At 44.3% G+C, this 15,284-nt stretch overlaps 1 protein-coding gene across 1 annotated transcript in view; it reads left to right on the plus strand.

Annotated features, from left to right (window-relative positions):
* Window positions 1-15,284, plus strand: part of LOC126482171 (synaptogenesis protein syg-2-like) — a 422,853-nt gene that overhangs the window by 325,021 nt on the left and 82,548 nt on the right. The window contains exon 5 of the mRNA XM_050106149.1: window positions 3,920-4,123. Within this exon, the coding sequence (XP_049962106.1) occupies window positions 3,920-4,123 (204 nt within the window). The remainder of the gene's footprint in view (window positions 1-3,919; window positions 4,124-15,284) is intronic.

Consider the following 15,284-nt stretch of genomic DNA (forward strand, 5'->3'; position numbering starts at 1 on the left):
CGGAACTGTTAAACATTTTTCATATGTTATTTACCATACATACATAAAATATAGTATTTTTTATCTTCTTCCTTCTCAGTAACGAAATGCCCAAAAAATTCACCCGAGCATACAAATGTTAGTGGAGGGGTCGCGAATCTCATACCTGACGGGGTAGGCGTGTTCAAACCTAGAAATATTCTTGTTCTCTCTGATATTTACGACACTAGTAGTACAAACTGCTATAGCTTCTTTCCAAAAAGCGCAGTATATACCGATATCTCTATGGACAATGAAATTATTCCTGAAGAGCATACGTTTTTTGGTGGTCAATACCTTGAAATTAATCTGGGTGAAAAAAGAACTGTGGTGTCTTGAAAGGTGTCGATAATACGTGATGTGAATATCGTACCAAAATCTCCGTCAGCGTAAATTCCGGCGTCCCGTACATATAACTTCATTTTAGGTTACACAAAGTTACACCATAAGTCCATCGTCTTATGCTCTGGTTACTACAGCATCTATATGTATACAGTGGGTCAAAGGTAGAAAAAGCATGCAGATGTATCCTTGAAAACTGGAAACCAGAGCATCAAGAGACTGATGCATCGTGTCCAAAAATAAATTGTATTTATTTGTGGGTGTGGCCTAAGATTAGAGAGACATGAATCTGAATTACTGCCGACATTGTTGCTTCATATACGATTCAGAAATAATCGGTCCAACCCTACCAACTTGTATCTGAGCGAAAAGGTAGAAAGGAGTGAGGTAAGTCCTTCAACAAGTGATATAGCACACCTCTTCAGAGAGAAAAAGTGTGGCGAATTTAGGGGTAAGGTAAAACTGGGACAAGAATTTCTGATGGAAATGTGGAGCAGGACATAAGAGACATAGTATGTACCAACATTTGAATCCGAAGCGTCCACGAACTGTGGTAAGATTATTTTATATAATTTTTTGTTCAATAGTGAATGATCGGGCTCTGACAGAAGACGTATATCTCTTGCAATAAGAATGCTTAGTTTTGTGACGGAAGACATAAATTACTTGCGTCAGGAATCGTTTGAAAGATTTAAAATGATACATTTTTGCATAACCCTCCTACTGACTTGATTGCATTGGATGTCAAGGTTGTACATAAAGTCCGGGAACACTTTCAAGCCAGCCGTAGTGGCCGTGCGGCTCTAGGCGCTACAGTCTGGAGCCGAGCGACCGCTACGGTCGCAGGTTCGAATCCTGCCTCGGGCATGGATGTGTGTGATGTCCTTAGAGTTAGTTAGGTTTAAGTAGTTCTAAGTTCTAGGGGACTGATGACCTCAGAAGTTAAGTCCCATAGTGCTCAGAGCCATTTGAACCATTTTTGTGAACACTTTCAATTATTTATTGCACAAGAACTAAACTTCTTTTTTTTTTTTTTTTTTTTTTTTTTTTTTTTTACAAACATTCGATATGCGGACTATGAGTGACCCGGCAGACGTCAATGCGGTAAACGAATTCTTGCCATTCCCGTCGCGACTGTTGCAGTCGCTTCCCGTACTCTATCCCGGAGGTCTGCTACATCCGTGGTAGAGGCGGTAGATACACCAGATCTTTAGTGTGTCCCACAGAAAAATGTCACATCTGGTGATCGAGGAGGCCATTTCATGAAACAGCTGGCCCATCTGTAGCACGGCGATCCATCAGTGCGGCCGTGTTCAGATACCCATGAACCTCACGATGAAAATGGGGTGGAGCCCCATCTTGCTGAAAGATGAACGGAGAGTCCGATTGCATTTGAGGCATCAGCCATTGCTGCAACATGTCCGAGTAGGAATATCCAGTGACTGTGCTCTCGGTGAAGAAGAATAGCCCCTACAGTTTTCAACGTGACAAGGCACAAGAAATATTTACCTTTGGGGAATCACGCTGAAATTCAATGCATTCGTGTGGATCCTTTGTACCCCAGATTCGACAATTATGCCTATTCACGTTCCCATTAGTGTGAAAAGTGACGTCGTCGCAAAAAAAAAAGCGATTAGCAATGTCATCCCCATCCTCATTCAATTATTGCAACTGCGTACAAAACTCAAAACGCTTGTCTTTGTCGTCGTCATTGAGCTTCTGCACTAGCTCCAGTTTCAATGGTTTCATGGACAGCTTCTGTCGCAGGACTTTCCACACTGTCACTGGAGCCATTTCGAGTTCACGGGATGCACGACGCAGCCATTTCTTTGGGATCCTTATGAATATCTTTCGTATGCGCTCCATTCACTTCACTCACACCGGGACGTCCGTTTCTCTTTGCCGGGCACAAGCAATCCGTCGTAACCAATTCGTTGTGCCAGTGGTAGATGGCCTTCCTTATTGGTGGCTTCTTACCGCACTTGGTTCCAAACATCCATTGAACAGCTGTAGCACAATTGTTTTTGTCTAACTCGAAGACACAGAAAGCTCGCTCCGCAATTGAACTCGACATGTTTGCGACTAGCACTTACTATCGCAAATTACCAAACACGCTGTGGAGGTATACATGGAAAAAAAAACTTTTAGAGTTTCTCTTCAAAATGACATTTGTATGATATCTGTACAATGTTTGTTTCTTGAGCAATAAGAAATTGAATGTGTTCCTGACCTTTACGTACTCCCTGTATTTACAGCAGTTTACCGGTTTCGACTATTCTGAATCATCATGATGACTAAAAGATCCAGAAAAGACCAGATAAAATCGAATGCAAGTACAGTATTAAATAAAAGAAGGATAAAAATGTTTCCAGTATCCTGTTAGAAAAGTAGAACCTTGAAGAGTTATCTAACAGCCGTCATGATCATTTGCAATCAACTAGGGTACTCGATCATAAGGTTTCAGAAGTATTCTGCAAATATGGTGCCAAGTATTTATAAGAAAGCCTTTCATATGATGGTTGTTCATTATGGTGTCTATGTTTCTAAACTTATATTCCTCACAAGCGGCTTCAAATCAAATAGCGTACCTGTGGAGTATCGTCTCAGTTGTGCGACTAGATTCGTGATTTCCTATATGAAGATCACATTTCATAGTACTGGACTGGAAGCCACCGTGTGAAACATATGTGGCATCTGTCTCCTATGGATGCAGGTCCGAATCTAAGTCTAGGGGACTGATGACCTCAGATGTTAACTCCCATAGTGCTTAGAGCCATTTGAACCTATCGTTTCTCAAAGAAGTAAAACGGGGCCTCTGCTGTCTCAAGCCTATGTAAACAATTTACGTGACAATCTGATCAGACGTCTTAGAGTATATGTTTGATAGTTTCGAGGTTGTTGTTATGTTTGTCTGGGAACATGTTGTTGGGGCAGTTTCATTTTGTTTATCTTGAGCTATTGGAGTGTGGAGGCCCCAGTCTTCATCCGATCATTCTGAGTTACGTTTCTCGTATGCAGCTTAAAGTTCTCGAAGCAGATGCCAGAACGCTTCCCAATACGAGGCCATCGCCGACCACCTGCCATATCCTTGTCAAACTAGACCTGTAAGTATATAGGCCTAAATTTACATATGTATCAGGTATTTAATATTTGTTGTTCTCAAATTTCAATACGAAGAAATGTCTAATATCGATGTAAAAGTATATATATATTAGTCGGTTCTTTTGTAGTACTACAAAATATATATTTTTGCTGCTAGCAAAAGAACAAACGAACAGACTAAGAATTGCTTACTTTTACTACAAGTTATAAACATACTTTTAAACTCAAACATTCCTGTACCTATGACAGACTCTGGACTATCTAGTCTCTGACAGAAACCTGTCGCTCATTAAAGAACAAATGAAGCAGCAACTTATGGTATTGGATGATGTCATTTCTACAACTAATCAGTATGATTTGATCTCACCTTCAGATGTTGCAGCTTGGCATCATATTATGGAGCAATTTTACAGCAGCATGTCACCATCCAAAAGGCCTACACGTTGCTTTTTGACAGGGAGGCCACCGCCGGAAATCCGCTGGTGGCGCGGCGAGCGGCTGCTGGAGTCCAGGGAGCTTCCAGCGGGGCCGCGCATCCGCGAGAGGCTGCTGCTGCTGCCGCGCCTCTCCAGGGCCGACCTGCACGCCACGCTCACCTGCCAGGCCGTCAACAGCAACCTCACACTCCCCGCCGAGGCCAGAGTTTCGCTGGACATTAACTGTGAGTCTCTCCGTAGCCCACTGGTGCCACATGTAGACTAATGTGACAGTATCTAAACAGGTTTATCAAAACCCAAGGGCGAAAGTAGCTTCCGCATGGTGTGTGGTTGCTAAATACCATGTGTTTATAATGGAAGTGCTGCTACGCACGGAGGTCCATTGTTGTTGTTGTTGTTGTGGTCTTCAGTCCTGAGACTGGTTTGATGCAGCTCTCCATGCTACTCTATCCTGTGCAAGCTTCTTCATCTCCCAGTACCTACTGCAACCTACATCCCTCTGAATCTGCTTAGTGTATTCATCCCTTGGTCTCCCTCTACGATTTTTACCTTCCATGCTGCCCTCCAATGCTAAATTTGTGATCCCTTGATGCCTCAAAACATTTCCTACCAACCGATCCCTTCTTCTAGTCAAGTTGTGCCACAAACTTCTCTTCTCCCCAATCCTATTCAATACCTCCTCATTAGTTACGTGATCTACCCACCTTATCTTCAGCATTCTTCTGTAGCACCACATTTCGAAAGCTTTTATTCTCTTCTTGTCCAAACTAGTTATCGTCCATGTTTCACTTCCATACATGGCTACACTCCATACAAATGCTTTCAGAAACGACTTCCTGACACTTAAATCTATACTCGAAGTTAACAAATTTCTCTTCTTCAGAAACGATTTCCTTGCCATTGCCAGTCTACATTTTATATCCTCTCTACTTCGACCATCATCAGTTATTTTACTCCCTAAATAGCAAAACTCCTTTACTACTTTAAGTGTCTTATTTCCTAATCTAATTCCCTCAGCTTCACTAGATTTAATTTGACTACATGGCTAAGCAGGGATGGCTAGAGGACAAATGTAAGGATGTAGAGGCTTGTCTCACTAGGGGTAAGATAGATACTGCCTACAGGAAAATTAAAGAGACCTTTGGAGAGAAGAGGAGGTCCATTGTGGGCTGCGATTATCGTACGAGAGCGGTTTTCCACATCCTACTAGGTGAATACAGGGCTGGTCCCCACGTCCCGCCTCAGTTACACGACTCGCCGACATTTGAAACACATTCGCGCTATTTAACGATCTGCACTAGACGTAGACAGCTGGGGTGCATTAATACCGTCCCGGGGGGTATATGGTGGCGGCAGGAAGAGCATCTTGTCACCCCTTAACATTAACATGCCAAATCCAGTTAATCATGGACGACCCTGCGTCACCGCGGGACAAGGCGCAAGCAATAGATAGATAGTATCTACCAAGTTTAGCGGCCGTACTATAACTATAAGCCGGCCGAGGTGGCCGCTACGGTAGCAAGTTCGAATCCTGCCTCGGACATGGATGTGTGTGATGTCCTTAGATTAGTTAGGTTTAAGTAGTTCTAAGTTCTAGGGGTCTGATGACCTCAGAAGTTAAGTCCCATAGTGCTCAGAGTCATTTGAACCATTTTTTTACTACAACTATAGCACGCACTGAACCACTGGGAGCAGGTGCACTACAGCCACCCAGTACCATAAAACGACGATACTGGGCCACAGATAGGAAGAACTACGACAGTGCAGTGCAGGAAATAACTGAAGGAAATACACAAATAGATGATCAGAAAGGGAGCTTTCATTCAAATAAAATAACATTGAAGTCATAGCGATTTATGATGGTCGTACGGACATTCCTGTAGACAGCAGATTGTCTGATCACCATGAACGTCAATGCTTGCGCTCCAACATGCTACCATGATGGTTACAGAGGTGATAAGTTCTGTCTGTGAGGTGCACCATTCCTGTTCCTCAAACAACGCGGCTGACGAGTGCTGGATTGTCGATAGTGCACGTGGCCGTGCTAGAATACGTCTCCCCAAAGCATACCAAATGTGATCAATGCGATCTTGAGTCGGGGGACTGGCAGGTAAGGTCCATTCGCTAAACATCCTCTACTTCCAAGACCTCCTCCAGCTGTTCATTCGACGCAGTCACTCAGCGGTGTTCGTCAAAATGAAGTCAGGGCCAAATGCACCGGTGGCAAAACACACATGTGGAAGATATACGATGTCATAAGAACGTTGACGGTCCAGTGTACAGTATTCAAAGATTTGGAAGTCAGCTACATGTGCATTGTAACAGCTGGACCATCAAAACGTTAATGTTCGACAATCCTGAACGTACGCTGAAATGGTGGGAGGAGAATACGCAGTGCTTCCAGAAATATTGTCAAACATAGTCGTTTCGGACGACCAGTTGTTGGACGACCAGGTGTTGTGGTAGGATGAGGCACTCATGTAACATTCCCTAAGCGCAAAACGACGTAGCAGTGACTTCATGTACGAAATGTAGGAAGTATTTTGGGGTATATTACTGTAGAAGTTCATTCTAGAACGTGGTTAAATTGAAAGAAAAGTTAGTGTAGCTATGACCATATGCGTGAAGGCTGATTTGAAAACGTAGTGATTCAGGAGGGACAGAGATTAAGAACTCTTCTTGCCATGCTGAGACAGGCATTCTTCCTGGATCACATTCCTGTGAAATACACTACGCACCATCATTTGTCAGCGACTGTGCCCCATCACCTAGAACCCTTCGTCGACGGGGTGTTAAATCATGAATTACGGCTCCGTCTTCAGGGCACGAGTGGCCTACAGTGACCATCCGACCGCCGTGTCATCCTCGGTGGAGGATGCGGGTAGGAGGGGCATGGGGTCAGCACACCGCTCTCCCGGTCGTAATATGGTGTTCTTGACCGAAGCCGCTACAGTTCGGTCGAGTAGCTCCTTAATTGGCGTCACGAGGGTGAATGCATCCCGAAAAATGGCAACAGCGCATGGCGGCCCAGATGGTAATGAATTACGGCTAGAGTGTAGAAAAACAGAATGAAAAAGAAAGGCCAATATGAATCCATATTGTGCATTTTCAACTTCTCGCGGCGTAATGAATAATCCATTAAATTTCGGGCATGCAGCCCCGCAAATAATATTTCCTCCGCTGATATTTCGGCCGCGTATCGTCCGGCCATCCTCAGAGTGAGTCACAAGACTGACGACAAGGTGCCAAGCGTGGCCTTATACGCTCCACCGCGGCGGTACTGCGCATGCGGGTCACAGATGCTGGTTGGCGGCAGAGAGATACGTTTACACATGCGCCACATGTGGCGAAGGCGTACAGACATTCGATTCGCTTATCGATGTATGATCGGCGGCGGTGAGACCCTGATGACTTCTCAGCAGTTTAATTACCCCAAGAGCCGGAATCCACGCTTTGTCCAAATTAAAACCATTATCTCTATTTATTAAATTATTGGCTAATCTAATCTCTATAGCTTCCTTGAAAACAGATTCCCAAAAAGAGGAGGTGGACGTTAAAATCTTCACATCACTGTAATTCATGGAATTCCCTGAATCAATGCAATGTTCGGCCACAGCTGACTTGCCTGGCTGTAATAAATCGAAGATACGCACTCTTATTACAGTGAGTATGAAATTGAAAAATAATCCAATGCTACTCGGAATTGAACTCTCGAACTCAGATATTCTGACAGAAAACGCAACCGAATTCACTAAATGTACGGCACATTCACTGAAGGATGTTGTTCATGGTGTCTGATCTGAAGACTGGAAATTCTGAGGTAGATGAAAACACTACACTTTATCTTCTAAACATCTGTAAGTGGTACAAACTCAGAAACTGGTTTCTTAATTTGTAGCAGTGGGTACGTAATTTACACCGCTCTTATAAACTATGTACTTGAGCTTAAGGTATGAACTAATTGAACTTTAAGGAAAGGTTCCATACTTTAGTTCTTATACCATTATTTGCAGGTATCGCAATATAACTTTCTCTCTCCTTTCGACACCCCTACACAGTTTTCATGAAGTCACATTTTTCATTTTATGCATCTCATCATTTCTTCCATTGGATATTCTTCCCACAACAGTCTACACGCTTCTTCGGTTTCAGGAATGGATTACTGTTGCAGCTTCCTCACAGTCCCAAAACATTTCATTTTGACAGGTGGAGCTTTAATTGTACACTTTTCTCATCGGTTATCTCTTTCCTCTGTTATAGTGGATTGCTGCTCAGATGACAGATTCCTTGGCTAGGCCTTGGAAGTTTTGTTTCGGCGATTTTTCTTCTATGGATACCTTCAGCCCACATTTTGCTTGCCACAGCTTCCTCCACTGTATTGAAATTATGGGGCAATCCATTTCCTGGAGCAATGTCGAACCCAGCTTTTCTTACGTCAGACATGCTTAAGGTAAACAACATGCCTTCAAATGTAAGAAATGCTCTTCCCTTTCGGTTTCAATTTCGGTGGAAAAAAGATCGTAAAGCCAAAAGTTCTTATGCACCATTTCGATTTATCTTTTTTTGTATTTTCAGCGTGACTATCAATTGTTGGCTTGGATACATTTTATATGTATACACTTTCATTTAATCCATGCCATTTAGATTTACTGTTATAGCTATACGCAATTTAAATGTGCTCCTGTTTTCATAACGCTTTTTTCCTGCCATACTGTAATGCAAATTAACTACACATAGGTGACAGAAGATATGGGCTAGCGATACGCACATATACAGATGGCAATAGTATCGCGTACACAAGGTATAGAAGGGCAGTGCATTGGCGGAACTGTCATTTGCTGTTAGGTGTTTAGCTGGAAAGGTTTCCGACGTCACTGTGACCACGCGGCAGGAATTAACAGACCTTAAACGCGGAATGGCACTTGGAGCTTGAGGCATGGGGAATTCCGTTTCCGAAATCATTTGGGAATTCAGTATTCTGAGATCCACAGCGTCAAGAGTGTGCTGAGAATACCAAATTTCTGATACTGCCTCTCACCACGGACAAAGTAGTGGCTGACGGCCTTGTCTTAAAGACCGAGAGTAGTGGCGTTTGCATGGAGTTGTCAGTGATAACAGACAAGCAACAATGAATGAAATAGCTCCAGAAATCAATGTGGACGTACGACGAACGTATCCATTAAGACAGTGCGGCGAAATTTGGTGTTAACGGTTTGTGGCGGCAGACACACGACATCGCCTTCAACGCCTATCCTGGGCTCATGACGATGTCGGTTGTACCCTAGACGACTGTAAAACCATGACCTGGACAGATTATTCCTATTTCTGTTGGTAAGAGGTGATGGCAGGGTTCGAATGAGGCGCAAGACCTTACGAAACCATGGCCCCAAGCAGTCAACAAAGCACTGTACAAGCTGCTGGCGGCTCCGTAATGGTATGGGCTTTGTTTACTTCGAATGGACTAGGTCCTGAACCGATCATGACTGGAAATAGTTATGTCCAGTTACTGGAGAGCATCTGCAGCCATTCATGAACATTTTGAGACTTTCAACAAGGCACTGTGGAAGCTGCTGGTGGCTCCATAATGGTGTTGGCTGTGTTTTCATCGAATGGACTGGGCCTTGAACATATCGCTGACTGGAAATAGTTATGTCCGGCTACTTGGAGACCACCTGCAACCATTCATGAACATTTCCCCGAACAACAGTTGTTCTTGATTTGTTTGAAGATCTTTCTGGACACTAATTTCTTTAGGACTATATGAAAGCCGAGGTGTATTCTATCTCCCTTGACTCGGAGGTGGAAATGGTTACAAGAATTCTGGCATCGGCCGCACAAATACAGAACACACCACGCATTTGTCGTGAACACAGGACTCTCTGGCACGTTGATACCGGCTGTGCGCTGAGATTAATTGTGGTCATTTTGAACATTCTTTATAATGTAATAGTGATCATAACAGTAAAGTAATGAAAACATTTAACAGCAGTTTGTTCACAATCACACACAATGACCACCTGTGTGTACTCAGTGCTCAGTACTTCAACAAAATGTGCTTCCGATGCATGGTTGATGTACTGAAAAATTCTGTGCCCAAAATAATAGGGATGATACAGGAGACAAAAACGAATATATTTCGTAGAGCATCCACAGATCAGAAACGCATTTTGTGAAGTACTGAGTACACAGTTGGTAATCGTGTGTGATTGTGAAATGTTATGATCACTATTACATTACAATGAATGTTCAAAATGACCAACACTAATCTCAGCCCACAGCAGGTATTAACGTAGCAGGGAGTCCTGTGTTAACGACAAACGCGTAGTGTGTTCTCTATTTGTGTAGCCGCTGCCAGAGTTCTTGTAACCAGTTCCACATCAGAGTCAAGAGAGATAGAATACACCTCGGCTTTCACATAGCCCTAAAGAAATAAGTCTTACGGTATTTGTTCTGGGGGGCCTTGCACGTCAATGTTTTCCCCGTTGTAGGGCATCATGTAGCCACTGCAACTGTTATGCAAGCACCTGTGTCTCTCCTAAGAACCATTTGGCGCATTCCTTCAGGTGGTCATTGTGTGTAATTGTGAATAAACCGCTGTTTTATTTTCACTATATGACACAATATACACGATACCAGTTACTGAAAGGTTCATTACTAGACCTGGCCTCATTGTTGGAATGTTCTACTGAGTGAGTAGTGTCAACACGCACCAGCAACATGCGAAGGGCAAGCAAACATCAAGTGACCAAGAGAGAAGAAGTACCGAAACACACAACAGCAAACGAAACCTTGAAACAAGTAGGCAAAGCGGGAAAGCTGCTCAACTTACGAATCAGCGAGACCAGAAATCCTCGATAAGTCACTACGGTTACGTCACTACGACTACATTAACTGAACTAGTATGTACTAAAGTTACTGAACCGGTTTATTCCAGTAGGCATCTCAATACTGAAAGCAGCTGCGAGTCACGTACATGTAGTTACTAAGTATACCGTGGAACAGGCACTGTTCCTCCTTCAGTCCTGACTGTCGTCCCCGTGTAGCCTCGTGCGGACGGACAGTGGTGGAGCAGGGGTAGTCGTGAACTGCTGGCGCGGCCGGCTGCGTTATTGAGTTAGAAGTTGGCCGCACTGCTGCCGTTAGCCACAGTGGCGACGCCACGTCCCGAGCGAGACCGGGACTTCCCCGGGCATCACGCTCGGTGGCGGCAGTTTGCGCGCACGCCCAGCAGCTCTGCACCCCTGCTGATAAACGGCGGAGACTTCGCCTCAAGTTGCGCCATTACTGCCCCCTGAATTACGTCCGTCCTTGATGCTTTTCGCTGGCGAAGCACAGCTATAAAGCGTTCATTCTATTCAAAGGCACTTTTATTCCAAGAAAATGGCCTCTTCGGAAAGCCAAAGTCGTTGTGCTATAGTCAAGAACCACACGGCGCCATTCTTTATGGACACTAAAACGTTTAGCGAAGCTTAGCGACCGTCCGTAGTACCTACATATGAGAATCTCAGCAAAGACTGAGTCCTGCTTTGTGATAAACCCCACCAACGCTGAGACACACCAGTAAGAAAGTAACTCACTACAGCGTCCTCCTGAAAGGAAAAGTTTTTCAATACCTATTTCATTAGCAATTGCCTACCTTGGTTCTTTCCCCTCACTCAGCCGGCCGAGGTGGCCGTGCGGTTCTAGGCGCTCCAGTCCGGAACCGCGGGGCTGCTGCAGTCGCAGGTTCGAATCCTGCCTCCGGCATGAATGTGTGTGATGTCCTTAGGTTAGTTAGGTTTAAGTAGTTCTAAGTTCTAGGGGACTGATGATTGGATGGATGGATTGTTTGGAGGAAGAGACCAAACAGCGAGGTCATCGGTCTCATCGGATTAGGGAAGGATGGGGAAGGAAGTCGGCCGTGCCCTTTCAAAGGAACCATCCCAGCATTTGCCTGGAGCGATTTAGGGAAATCACGGAAAACCTAAATCAGGATGGCCGGACGCGTGATTGAACCGTCGTCCTCCCGAATGCGAGTCCAGTGTGCTACCACTGTGCCACCTCGCTCGGTGGACTGATGACTTAAGATGTTAAGTCCCATAGTGCTCAGAGCCATTTGAACCATCCCCTCACTCAGACCGGGTGAGCTTTTTGATATAAAGACCATAGTAGACACAAGGTCCTCATCAGACCACCCCCGGCGTGCAGTCGTCAGACATTTTACCGAAGTAGGTGTGAGATATTAAAACATATGACACACTTATATGTCACACCTACTTGGAAGTGAGCTTGGTTACTGCGACCCATGTGATGGCATGTCGATGGCATTTGATACCGAAACCAGGTTGTCAGTAGACAAAATAAAATACTGACTGTGGACTAAAGCAGTTGATTTTCCAACTTTGAAACCATTCTCTCATTCTATCCGCTAACTGCTCAGCGTTTAATACTGTAATTCCTGTTGCTTTTTCATTGATGATGACTTTGGATATAGGACGCTCAGTAGCTTGGTCATCAAAACCCTTACAAAGGGTCAGCATGCCATCGTTCTATGTGTGTAAGCGCGTGTGGGCGCATGTGCGCAATGGAGAGGGAATGGGATGGGGCGACAAAGAAGGATGTTCCCACAGCCAGAGTTCCTTATAATGCATTAAAGTCCATCTCCCCTCCCCAGCACTTAAGGGATGAGATATTTTCTGACAGGGAGATCTTACAATTGCAATCAGCGCACATTTACGCATCCTCGTTCTTTTAAAATTCACTATAACACTCTCATCTTCATGTTGTGAAAGCATTTTCCTTTTCAAAATAATAAAAATGCTAAATCTACTTTATGGCTGACTTCTCTCTATTCTTCTGATATTGATTTCTGCATGAAGATAGGTTTAACATATGACCGAACCCTTCTAAAACGTACGTTGCCCAAGGATTAAAATGTCTGTGATTGATTTTATTTTGTCGTAGACTAATTAGATTCAATTTCAATTGACTATTGGGAACTCCTCCACGGCACTTCGTGTTTCTCTACTGAAGGACAGCATTAGACGGTCAACTCACTCTGTGAAGGAATGGCCGCCACTGTGTATAGCAGGCTCTGTTATTCTTTGGAGCTTAGGCCATACATGTTGATTTCAGTATAACGCATTCATACTGGTGTATAACATCACGATAAGCTGACAACTGGTGGCATTCATTTGTAGGTGACTTCTGATTTAACGTTCAGTTTATACACAATAAAAAATGTTTTGCATCACCGCGGTTCCCAGAACTCCTGAAGACAGACGTTGACTGTGGATATCGTATCACAGACACAGTCCCTTTGACCTGAGACGGCTCTAAACCCGCCCAATGACGTAAAAAACCATCCATAAGCAGCGCTTAGTAGACGGAAGGGGTCCGACAGCCGATGAGTTCCAGTCATTCCACCAGGAAGGTGGTACACAGCTCTTGTTGTCTATAGTTAAACCATGCCTGGACCGTCAATAACGCGGTTTGCTCACAACCGAATTGTTACTTTGTGCCAAGAAGTGCTCTCAACAAGCGCAATGTCGAGGTGTCTCGGAGTGAACCAGAGCGATGTTGCTCGAACATGGAGGAGACACAGAGAGACAGGAATTGTCGATGATATGCCTCGCTCAGGCCGCCCAAGGCCTACTACTGCAGTGGATGACCGCTACCTACGTACTCTGGCGCCGAGAAACCCTAACAGCAACGCCCCATGTTGAATAATGCTTTTCGTGCAGCCACAGGATGTCGTGTTACGACTCAAACTGTGCGCAATAAGCTGCATGATGACAACTTCACTCCCGACGTCCAAGGCGAGGTCCATCTCTGCAACCACGAAAGCATGCAGTGCGGTACAGATGGCCAAAAAAAAAAAAAAAAAAAAAAAAATAGCCAAATGGACCGCTCAGGATTGGTATCACGTTCTCTTCACCGATGAGTGACATATATGCCTTCAACAAGACAATCGTCAGAGACGTGTTTGGGAGCAATCCGGTCAGGCTGAGCGCCTTAGACACACTGTCCATCGAGTGCAGCGAGGTGGAGGTTTCCTGCTCTTTTGGGGTGGCATTATATGGTGACGACGTACGCCACTGGTGTTAATGGAAGGCGCCGTAACGTCTGTACCATACGTGACTGCCATCCTTCGACCGATAGTGCAACAATGTCGGCAGAGCATTGGCGGGGCATTTGTCTTCATGGACGACAGTTCGTGCCCCCATCATGCACATCTTGTGAATGACTCTCTTCAGGATAACGACATCGCTCGACTACAGTGACCAGTATGTTCTCCAGACATGAACTCTGTCGAACATGCCTGGGTTAAATTGAAAAGGGCTGTTTATGGACAACGTGACCCAGCAATCACTACGAGGGATCTACGCCGAATCGCCGTTGAGGAGTAGGAAAATCTGGACCAACAGTGCCTTGATGAACTTCTGGATTGCAAGCCACGACGAACAGAGCAATGCATCAATGCAAGAGGACGTTCTACTGGGTATTAGAGGTACCGGTGTGTACAGCAATCCTTACCACCACCTCTGAAGGCTTCGCTGTATGGTGGTACAACACACAATGCGTGGTTTTCATGCGCAGTAAAAAGGGCGGAAATGATGTTAATGTTGATCTCTATTCCGATATTTTGTAAAGGTTCTCAAACTATCGGAACCCAGGTGATGCAAAACGGTTTTTTGATGTGTGTATTTATCTTAGCTGTGGTATTAAAATTCAGTAAAACATTCTCGACTACAACATATGTTTATTATAGTCGACAACCCGTTTCAATTAAGACAGTAATCACTGCAGTACAAAATTATACGTACTTATTCAAAGGGATTTGTATACAGAGATACGATACATGGCTAAATCATCTGGAGTAGAATCTACATTATTAACAAAATAAGCCATTGTACTCATGATGGTACTAGCGGCGGTAGACGGAGCAAGATCTGTAAGAACAGGGAAGTGAATTATTGGATAAGACAGCATTATTAAAGAATATATTCACTAGTGGACGAAATTAAGAGATGGGTATCCTTTTCCCACATTTCTCAGAAGAAACCAAACAAGACTAGGACCGTGAATGCAATATGCAAACAGTTTGGCGCTGGCGTAGCTAAGATAAGGTTACGAATTCGTGTTGGCCGCCCGACACCAGCGGGACGGATAAAAATCTGCGCAATTACATCCGTTGCGAATTACAGTTGTGTCTGCTTTCGCTTTATTTTCGTTTTTTCAGTGAAATATGTAGACATCATCACTTAGACGACGGTATGAGATGGAGAAACTTGTGTGGGTTTGAGGTAGTCGCAACTCAGGTTGCGAGAGAATTGGACGTAACACCCAGTGTTATCTCGAATATGTGGAAGCTGTTTAAAACCAGTGGGACAGTGACCAAAAGAC

Source organism: Schistocerca serialis, chromosome 5 (assembly GCF_023864345.2).
Source record: "Schistocerca serialis cubense isolate TAMUIC-IGC-003099 chromosome 5, iqSchSeri2.2, whole genome shotgun sequence".
NCBI lineage: Eukaryota > Metazoa > Arthropoda > Insecta > Orthoptera > Acrididae > Schistocerca > Schistocerca serialis.